Source organism: Notolepis coatsorum (assembly GCF_963971535.1).
Source record: "Notolepis coatsorum genome assembly, chromosome: 18".
NCBI lineage: Eukaryota > Metazoa > Chordata > Actinopteri > Aulopiformes > Paralepididae > Notolepis > Notolepis coatsorum.
The window spans coordinates 100,843,720-100,855,264 of record NC_140182.1 but is presented as its reverse complement, the minus strand read 5'-3'; the positions used below and the strand labels follow the sequence as shown (position 1 = coordinate 100,855,264).

Below are 11,545 nucleotides of genomic sequence, written 5' to 3'. Positions count from 1 at the left end.
AGTTTCAAACAAAACACACACCTAGGGGCTAAAGTACAATTAAACATTTAATTCTTCCAGGTTTTCCATAACTGGAAATCTAGTCTCTGAATTTCCAAAGTGGGAATCCTGGCACAGTATGTTCCTTACGTGTAGAGCCTTTTATACACGTGTACAGTATGTTCCTTATGTGTAGAGCATTGTATACAGACTTGAGGAATAAAACCAGGTGGAACATTTCAATAGTTGGTGCTTGAGATGGACTGCCACATGGCACAGATGTTTAAAATCGATAAATATTAGAATGCTGTCATATTTCGATATACATCAGTCCATTACAAGGATTGTAATAGACTCATTACTAAACTTGCTGGGGTGGGGGTGGCATAACTTTTTTTTTACCATTAGTCATGAAGTTGAGTGATTGCAGAGGATAAACCATTACTACTAGAGGAACTAGAAGATGCACCCAAATAATAATGTAGTCATTTTCATCCATGCAATTTATTCCCAAACATGCATCTTTAATCCAAATATTTGAATGAAGTGTCATTATTGAACCTGCACTATGGAACTTTTTCCTGAAAACATTGCTTCTCCAACTACCATACAAGCTCTTTCGGTTGATCCATCTCAAACCCGCCCTCTTGTCTTGATCCTCCAATCACAGCTTTTGTCAGAGCTTTTTTTTGTTTTTAGATGGTCAATTGGGCAGGAATTGAACACCAGCGCCGCATTTCTAATAAAACACAAGATACTAGGGATGCTCGATATTGGCTTTTTTACCGATACCGATATTGTCCAACTCTTAATTTCCTATACCGATATCAACCGATACCGATATATGCAAGGTTTCCCCCCCAAAAAAACGGAATAATTTCAGGTAATTAACATTACATATCTCTTGTTGTGGAATTAACACAACATTATGCATACTTTTGACAATAAATAAAATCAGAATCCGTTCTTGCTTGCCTGGGTAAATAAAGGTTAAATAAATGTAAATGTATATTTTCCGATATCACATTTGAATGCCAATATCGGCCGATAATATCGGACATCCCTACAAGATACTTGTGCCCTAATGATAAGGATAAGCACTCGATGAAGATACAAACCCAGTGTAGGGTAAGGGGTGTAGGGGGAGGGAATAGGATGCGATTACCTCTCATGGCCACAGAGTGTCAGTCTTCCATAGTGCAGCTTTAACGCAACTGACGTAAATAAAAAAATAAAAAACTTTATTTAGTATCCAGTTTATTTGGTTCTAAAGAAATTCAACTCATGAAGAAACCCAGGGGAGGGGGCATGGGGGAGTACAACAGTGCAGAAGTTATGACACAGCTCAGTGGCGTCTCCAGAGGGAAGGGGGAGTACAACAGTGCAGAAGTTATGACACAGCTCAGTGGCGTCTCCAGAGGGGAGGGGGCGTCAACAGTGCAGAAGTTATGACACACAGCTCAGTGGCGTCTCCAGAGGGCATGGGGGAGTACAACAGTGCAGAAGTTATGACACAGCTCAGTGGCGTCTCCAGAGGGCATGGGGGAGTACAACAGTGCAGAAGTTATGACACACAGCTCAGTGGCGTCTCCAGAGGGCATGGGGGAGTACAACAGTGCAGAAGTTATGACACAGCTCAGTGGCGTCTCCAGAGGGGAGGGGGCGTCAACAGTGCAGAAGTTATGACACACAGCTCAGTTGCGTCTCCAGAGGCCAGAGCTGGAGAAGTAGAACACTTCCAATTGCAGTTTGCTTCACCTCAATGTCTACAAGGACAGGACTTAACAAAGGGTTAAGTTGATGATTTTAGACCCCTATCCCTATTTCCTACAACACCATTGATGAGAATGAAACAGGGCTAGTGGTCAAACATTCTACAACACCATCGATGAGAATGAAACCGGGCTAGTGGTCAAACATTCTGAACTCACCCTTAATTAAACAAAATAAAAAAGGAAAAATGACTCCCTGTCAAGTTCTTTGGAAAAGTGTCGTCACATTCATCTCATTGGTCTGCCTTCACATCACAAGAATAATCTATGGTCCATATGCTCAGGCATGGCAGGCTTCTGGAGACCAGCCATAGACATTAAGAGCGCACCACATCTAAGAGTCCAAACTTGGCATTAGGCTAGTTGAAATATGGCCCATCAACATTATCCATGTTTAGTTCAAATCTTCAGAGCAGTCAGGTGATGAGGATTGTAGTGCACGGTGTCGCTATACAGTAAGTACCTCTCACTGAGCCTGCCTCTCAGAGTTACCATTAAGATGGCCTCCTTCATAGTCCATTTGGCACAATATCATGTTGTTCTTGAGGAAAAACTTGTCTCCCACACAAAATCTGCAGAGGGAAAGGAAAAACACAACAGGCGGCAAGAGTCAGTCTTTAGTCAGGAGAGGGTGATGACGATGCATTTATGATCCATTTGTGTATCAATAGATGCAGCACTTTCAAAATCCATTTTGATGTGTGCATAATGACCATTTAAAAAAAAAACTAAAAGAAAATTCAGGCGTTTCTGGATCCAAGATAAAATCGTACCAGTTCTAAAAGGTTCTCTCTAGAAAAGGTAAACACAAAGAAAGAAAGGAAGAATAGTAACAATAATAATAGCAAAGATAGATAGTTGAGAAAATGCTTTTTCTAAATGTACCAAGATGAGAAGCGCAGGGCTAACTGCGATGTGGTGAGAGAATGCGCTGCGGTTGCAGCTGCGGTTGCAGTGTGCGGTTGCAGTGTGGTTGCAGTGTGGTTGCAGCTGCGGTTGCAGTGTGCACTCATTCCAAGTCTCATTTCCAAAAGGCAGCGACTCATTACACAGTCAGTGCAGGGAACCTCCCTCTGGACACTCTGTGCGCATGAAGCAAGGCATTTAAAAGCACACAAGTTGGTGATGGAGGATCTGCTCACAACCATTATACAATTTCAATGTAGCCAAAGATATAGAGAAAGGGAGAACTCCCGTACACGTCTTCTTACTTACAATACAGTTAATTTGAAATGCATGTTTCGATCGTTAAGACCTTCATCAGGTAGTCTTACCCAACTAAGGTCTAAGGACCAAAACGTATGACAGTGTGCAGGAGTTTTCTCTTCTCTATAGCCACTAGTAAGAGGATGTAGCACAGTGCTAAATTTCTCAATAATGAACTAAGCAAATTCTGGCAGGACAACAAGGCATGCGTCGTGGAGCTGTGACGGCAGCTGACACTCCATTGTCCCACCTACACAGATTTTGCTGCCTATTAACCCTTTCACTACCACACGACAAAGGGTTAACCCTTTCACAACCACACTACAGAAGGTTAACCGTCTGTAGTGTGGTAGTGAAAGGGTTAACCTTCTGTAGTGTGGTAGTGAAAGGGTTAAAATACCTCCCCATTCACACACACTGTGCACTCTGTACGCTGATGTTGTGCCACGTGTTGCTACTGCAGTACCTGCATGTAAGGTTCCCACCACCACCGGCTTTGGTTCTACTCTGTATTGTATGCAACTACTGTGTAACCAAGTGTTGCACTCCGTTACAGTTACATCCCCTATGAGGGATTTGGTTGCAGTTCAGTTTCAGGAAGCTTCATCTTCTGTGTAACCTTAAAGGAAAACTCCAACATTTTGGGAAATTAGCTTATTTAACATCTTCCCTGGAGTTAGACAAGAAGATACATACCTTTTTTGTCTCTGTGCGTGCATTTAGCTTAGGGAACAGTCGCTCCGTTAGCATAGCTTAGCTTCATCACTGGAAGTGAGGCGGGGCCGGAGCCTTACAGTGTATAGTTTGATTGAAAAGTTTATTAACAGATGCAGAATACACTCCAAATACAACTCCAAAACGTTCATGTAAACATGTTGTGACCTGTGTATTCACCACGTGGAGAAATAAAAAATAATTGAATTAGACAATTACGTTTTTATAAGCAAATATACTCTGAACAATTTTTTTGCCCAACCACTCCTCTCTGAGCGCAGCCAGTGATTTCAACGTGTCGTTGTGATTTCAAAGGATCCGAACCGATTGAAGTTTATGGATACCATGACTTGAAATCCTCTTACCTTGATGATTAAAAGCCTCCCCAATTTAAAAAACAGTAATCCAATGGCTGGTATTGTTATACCGGACGCTCTGAGCTAACCGGAGCTAACGCAGAACAGGAGGATGGTAAAGCATATATAATGACTTCCTTTCTGGGGTTGTCAAAATAAAAGTGCAACGTTTATAGCAGCGGAAAACGTTTATTTTGTACATTATCTAACGTTAACACGAACCTAAACTAACTTTAGGTTAGTTGTAGCGTTAGTTTAGGTTCGTGTTAACGTTAGATAACGTACAAAATAAACGTTTTCCGCTGCTATAAACGTCGCACTTTTATTTTGACAACCCCAGAAAGGAAGTCATTATATATGCTTTACCATCCTGATCTGCGTTAGCTCCGGTTAGCTCAGAGCGTCCGGTATAACAATACCAGCCATTGGATTACTGTTTTCTAAATTGGGGAGGCTTTTAATCATCAAGGTAAGAGGATTTCAAGTCATGGTATCCATAAACTTCAATCGGTTCGGATCCTTTGAATGAATGAGAATGTCAACAATCACGACGACACGTTGAAATCACTGGCTGCGCTCAGAGAGGAGTGGTTGGGCAAAAAAATAGTTCAGAGTATATTTGCTTATAAAACGTAATTGTCTAATTCAATTATTTTTTATTTCTCCACGTGGTGAATACACAGGTCACAACATGTTTACATGAATGTTTTGGAGTTGTATTTGGAGTGTATTCTGCAATCTGTTAATAAACTTTTCAATCAATCAATCAAACTATACACTGTAAGGCTCCGGCCCCGCCTCACTTCCAGTGATGAAGCTAAGCTATGCTAACGGAGCGACTGTTCCCTAAGCTAAATGCACGCACAGAGACAAAAAAGGTATGTATCTTCTTGTCTAACTCCAGGGAAGATGTTAAATAAGCTAATTTCCCAAAATGTTGGAGTTTTCCTTTAAGTAGAGTAGAACTAACGGTATTGCCATTGCAATTTATTCTGCATTATAATAAATTACGAAATTAACGATGCAAATGATTCCTGATAAAGCAACATCAAGCAAGAAGGTAAGTAGCTAGGTTATAAAAGTCCAAACCCACGACAGAATGACTGCCAGACCTTTGAACCCATATAGAGGTATGCGTTCTAAGAACATAAAAAAAATTCAACCCAAATCAAATTACACATTTTGAGACAAACTTCAGAGGAGCCAAAGTTTAGCTTAGTGCTTTTCAGTCCATCAATTATACAACTGCACGCACGGTATGTCATCATGTCAAACTTCATCTTAGAGTTGGCTTCATAATGATAGGTCAGGTGTGCGTTTGTGTGTGGCGGAAGAAGTGCTTTAAAGGTATAATCTGTAATCCGTCAAACAGCGACCTGTAGGCAAAAGAGAGTAGCTTGGTATCGTGCTTCGTTTACCTTTTTGTTTTGGTCAAACATGTGGGTTGGAGTTTACTTACTTACTTATCCCCATTACACCGGCTGGCGCATGGGGCAGCAACAAAGTTTCTTCACTTGCATCCGTCTTTGGCCATCTTCTCCATGGTCCCCCAGCACTGGTGGTTTTGCTGGAGCTCCTTCTCTATATTCCTACGCCATGTAGGCCTCCCTTTCTTTCTTTTGCCTTCTGGGGTCCAGTGTAATGAAACTCTTGGGATTGCGTCGATGTCCATTCTGAGGACATGGCCAATCCAGGTCCACCTTTGTTTATTAATTATACAGTGCATGTCATCTTGTTGGGTAATGTTGGAGGTTATTGTTGGAGATGATCTTGGGCCAGAATATACGTAGGATTTTGCGCAGGCATGAGGTGTGGAAAGTGGATAATTTATGGATGTCGCTTTCTGTGGTTTTCCAGCATTCTGCACCATATAGTAATGTTGAGAGTATGCAGCTTTCGTAGATCCAGAGTTTTGTTTTGGTTTGACTTCCAGATTTGTTTAAGTCTTATGAAGGTTGTGTATGCTTTGTTAATCAGGTTTTGGATGTCCTTACTTGCTCCCCCATCATGGTGAATGATGCTTCCAAGGTATGTGAAATGATTGGAATTGTCCAAGACCTGTTCCTTTGTTGTTTTATGTGTTGGTGTTGATGGGCATGATTTAGGTTTTATTGTTGTTTACAATCAGTCCAACTTGTTGGCCATAGTGTTGGAGTCTGTCTGTCTGGAGTTTAGTAACATATTATACTGTGAATTTCTCCAGACCGCTCTTGGTAGAGCCTGAGGTGTGGCCAGTAGACAAAAACTAAAATGTAGTACCATGTTGTCATCTTTTGCCTAGAGGTCGCTGTTGAAGATATTACAGATTCTTGGAGGATCTTGTAAGGATTGGTTATCCTTACAGAATGTGTTTTTAACTGGGCCGGGCACTTAAAAACTTCATAACTGTGGATTTTGTGGTATTTACCGCCCTTGCCTTCAACCCTGTTGACCAGCCTGCCTGCTCATCTTACCCCACTCTACCTTTAGCTCAGCATCTCCTCCATGCCCATGAAGAGACTGCCTAATGGAAGTGTTGACTCAAGATTTATTTGGTGCCTTTAAGTAACATTTTTCAGGAGCCCTACACCCTACAGAACAAGACGCAAATGTTCTAAAAGCATAAGCAGGCAGCCGCAAATAGCCAGTCCTGCAGAGGTGAAAACCATTCCTTTTAGCAGAGATGAGACTTCCGCTGATCTGCAATTTTCCATGTTTTTGTTTGAGAAATGGTCATTTGTGAGTTCAATGTAACCAAAGAACAGTTGTTGGAAAGCTAAATAAATGCACAAGGATGTGAGAGATGTAGGCCTATTCCACTGGGAATGGATGAGTGGGAAAATAACCGTTTCACTTGGAGGTACAGATATCAAAAACAACACCCCGCCACCATTGGACAAAGTTGATGGGCTAACGCTAACATTGTTGAAGTCATCATCGATATCTGTAACGCGTTGCCGCCATTCAGTGCAATGGAGCGCATGTTAGGCTAAAGCTTGGTAGAATTCTGTGTTTAGCTAGCATTAGCTGTAATATTAACAGTGTTTTGTAGCCAGGAGACCAGCAAGCTAACGTTAAAAGCAAATGTTGTCCGTCTGTTTACACTTTGCACTGTGGGGTCACATTCATTCACATCAGGAGGGTTGAATGGGCTCATTAGCAGCAATGCTGCTGTTGTATCCATCAGCTCAGCGGAACTAAATCATTAAATGCAATTGTAGCAAAGCAAAGATGCGGATGCTTATCAGTCTATGATGAGACCCCACCCTTTACAACGAGTTTGAGAAAACAAAGCATGCATGGGGGAAAGGCTAGACAACAGTAGCTGTTTACAAAGATGTGCAAGAGGAGCATGAACGTAAATTTGAGGAATCTCCAGGAGGAGAGCTGGATGAGGAGAGACGGCAAACTGAATACCTGAAGTCAGAATGGAGAAACATGTCAAGGAGAGCAAAGATGGTCTAATGTGACACAAAGAAGTCACATTAGAGGCAAAACAGCCATTGAAAACTTTGTTTACAGACATTCTGAAGGAACACATTTTACAATATATTACATTTCTGATATAGAGTTGCTGTAACATAAGTGGAAAACCGAACGGACTAACCTAAACTATCTGAAATCGTGGTAATTTTATTTTTCTATTTTTTTCTATTAATTCTGTTTAAAGCAATGGGGTTTTTCTTCACAGTTGCAGATAAAGATTAGGCTACACTAATATTATAGTATTAAAAGAAACTGATTAGTTATATTCATTAAAGAAAGTTGATTTAGTTGGGCTGCTGGGGCTTCTCCCTGGGCTGGGTCTGGGGCTGGAAAGTTGATTTAATAAAAGAAAAATACTAATTTAATCAGATTAATCACTTATTCAAATTGAGGATTTAGTTTGATAGTAAAAAAATAAAGAAAATATTATTAAATTTTTTTTTAACTTTATTTATAATATATATTTTTTTAATTAAAAACGAAGGTTCGAACGTTTGTTCGGAAAAACCCTGACGAAGTTCGAATCCCAAAAACAGGGTTTGGGGACAGCCTTAGGTCACCGATTACCTGCTTCAGGTGACCACAAAAACACTAAAAAAATCTGTAACAATCTCTCACAGAATACCATTTATTCAATTTACCATCTATTACACTATTTCAAGATTATGTTAATGCAAGTGCCTATAATATCACATTTAAAAGCCTTTACCCCCCCTTCAAACATTTTGATTAATCCAATAAGTAATGGTCTTTTGTTTTTTTTTCTTTAAAAGTATCTAATCCAATTGTGGTTGTAACAATAAGAATGCAGTTAGCGATATTTTCTTTCCCACCATGGTTCTTAAGGCTCAATCATAGTCCAGACATACCATACACAGACCATTCTCCACTGGGGTCAGACTAAAATGGTGCAATAGTGGACCTCGGCATATGTCCACATCGCATAGGCATGTCCGCACACCACTCCATTTCTCTGTCCACGCATACCTAGCGTTCGTGTACAATATGGTTCGGCATGCACGCTGATCAAAGGAGATCAGCGGATCAAAGAGCTGGTATGCCTGAATTATGAAAGGCAAAAGGACGACGGATTGTGTCTGCATATTGTATGGGAGGAGCCCTTAGGGTCATGAAGGGGTCATGTAGAACCATGTAGACTGTCAAGTAAAAACTGGAAAATTACCAAAATTGGTGTTAAAGAGCCCCCCCCCCCAGCTCACTCATGATGCTAATGGCCCTCAGTCACTGGTTTCAATGATCCTCGTGTTCCTCAGTCTAGGCTGTATGTATGAGGTACGAGCTAGAGAGTTCACTCGTACAGCTCCAAGGTAAGTCAACTGAAATTGGGTCATGGCTAGAAGGCATCTGCCTTTTGTTGCATTTTAATTCCGAAAACCGACAGTCACGCATATTAACATACTCCCATTTTAGGTTAAGGTCGTGCATGAGGCGGTTAAGATTAGGGTTAAGGTATAAACAAACTTTTAAAGGAGAAAGAAAAATCGATGAAATACGGATACCTTCTAGCCGTGACCCTGAAATTGATCCCATTATTTTACTGCTTCCCTGATCTCACCTGTGATGGCACAGCTGGCAGGCAAAGCAGTCTAAATGGTAGACGTTGTCCCTGGCTCTCATCACCATCTCAAAGGCGGGGATCAGCTTACTACACGCAGCACAACTCCCCGTCACACCAAAGAGCCTGCAGACAGAGAGGAAGGGAGAGAGAGAGAGAAGGAGAGCAAGAGAGAGAGGAGGAGAGCAAGAGAGATAAATGGATGTTAGTGGGTGAGGTTCTGTGCGGGATAATCCTTGGATGGATGCATTCGGCCTGCAAAGAACTGACGAAAATCTGAAATAAAAAAGGTATGAAAACTTAGTTCCAACAGCACTTCAGTTTTGAGTGAGTCTAACGAACATGAACCTGGGTGACCCTCGTCTCTAGAGACTCTACGGTGAAGAGGAAGCGTATTTACCGATGAATGGGGGGACGTCCCGAGTAGAACTGCAGATGACAAGTGAAAAGGTCATAGTATGAGTGACAAACAAGAGAACAAAAGCTAGCCCTAATTAACAGACTCTTCTGATCTAATGGGCCTTAGAAGGCACCTGGAGCCCTCCCCCCCTCCTTAACGAGGGTACGAAGCTCGATGCTAATTCTCTACTAATGGTCCAATTAAAAGAAATCACATGGTTTTAATCCTGCTCTTCAAAGGCTTTTGGCCTGCACACTTGCAATGATGAGGAAAACAGGAGGCAATCTAGCCAATTTAACTGTCAAAATGGGTTTTGGTCTTTAACAGCAACGCAGCTAATGAGAGACTTAGCTCCAACCAAATCCAGCTGGATTTTACACGAGACGAACACGAGTTCAGCAATGTGGTGGAGATATCAGGAGATCTCCAAGCAGGCCTCACACCATTCTTCCCAAGCGAACAAGTGCTGAAAAATAGTGTGAAAGAGTTGGATTTGATGTTGTATAGTACACCGTTCTTCTTCTTTAGTCATGTTCATAGCAAGTCAGGACCCTTCTATGCATCTAGATAGGCAAACCATGATATAAGGTATTAACACTTTGGCAGACAGGTCTACAATTAGAGTAGAGGAATGTCCCCCAATCGGAGGAGGATGATGATGTGATTCCCAGGGTACTTAGTCTCAGACTAGTCTACTTCGGCATGAGCATGCTCTGTGATGACACTGGCTCAAGGCTCTCGTCTAGAGGTGCAGGCAGGACACCATGCAGATGGACAGACCTTTGCCCTTCATAGTCCAGGTTTACCAGCTCTTTGATCAATGTGCATGCCAAGTCATATTTTATGACATGTGATTTTGACACCTGTACACTAGGGTGTCAAAATTGGGTGGTGCAGACATGCCTGATATTGACATATGCCGAGGTCCGCTATTGCATCAGTCCGCACAGACCCCAGCGGAGTAGTCCATGTGTGCCAAATCTGGATTGTGATCGAGCCTTGAAGGCACTTGTGTACAATTGTGACATTGTGAGTTTGAGTCCAGTTCAAGACTGTCAAGTCTATACATGTCATCCTCTCTCTCTCCAAAACTCTCCCATCACTCTCTCCCCTGGTCCACGAAAAAGGTAGACCTGTCACCTGGCATAAAAATTATGTTTCACTTAAAGCAAACCTGAAGCGACCGCAGGGAGACATGAGACGTACCTCAGGTAGTCCCGTCGACAGAGGATGAGGTTGGCTCGGGTGTAGAGGCTGGACCCCACCCGGCCGAGGCGACAGTCGCAGCAGGCACACTTCAGGCAGTCCTCGTGCCAGTACCTGTCCAGGGCTTGGAGCAGGAAGCGGTCCCGGATCTTCCCGTTGCACCCGGCACAACCCCTCGGCCTCTCTTTGGACTGGAGGGAAACCAGAGACACACCTGCCAGGAACACAGCCAGATAGGTTGATGAGAATACTGATGACCACAATGAGACAGACAAACAAACAAAAGAGACATATTGTTGGACAGACATGAGAAACGGGTAGACGTTGTAGTAGTCTACAGTACAAGACTGTAGATTATTATATATTTTTTTTTATAAAAAGCTTTGAAAGAGCTGGGTTGTTATGTTACATTTCCCGAACTAAGACATCTGAGCACAGTGTGAGGTGTCATGCAGGTGATCCTCGCGTGCAGAACTGTATTCCATCCTCCAAAGTTCTTAGCATCCTTGTTCTGTAGCCCATATATTTTATGATGAAGCCAGGTATCGGGTAATACAACCGTACAGATATCACTTCCAAATGTAAAAATCATAATTGTGATATATTTAAAACTAGACTGATACTCACTCTCTTCCTTATCCACCACCATCGTTTCAAACTGACAGCAATCCAACTCGGAAAATAAATCTCTCGCGGTAATTGTTCCTTTCCGGGCGACGCGTCAACAACACCTCCGAAGATGCGATGACGGAAATACAGTTGTAAAATCTCTATCAATCCCGCGTCGTTCAAACTTTTACTTAGCAGTGGCCGCTTTTCACAAACGCGTTCTGATCAAAAGTGAAATAGCACCCATGGCCGGTTCGGTGGA

At 42.1% G+C, this 11,545-nt stretch overlaps 1 protein-coding gene across 1 annotated transcript; it reads right to left on the bottom strand.

Moving 5' to 3' along the window:
* Positions 1-2,217: 2,217 nt before the first annotated feature.
* On the bottom strand, positions 2,218-11,323 carry lmo1 (LIM domain only 1; the record flags this gene model as incomplete). The annotated part of the gene is made up of 4 exons (XM_084334958.1): positions 2,218-2,323; positions 9,069-9,194; positions 10,675-10,888; positions 11,302-11,323. 4 exons carry the CDS (start codon positions 11,321-11,323, stop codon positions 2,218-2,220), a joined length of 468 nt encoding a protein of 155 aa, XP_084191084.1.
* Positions 11,324-11,545: the final 222 nt, after the last annotated feature.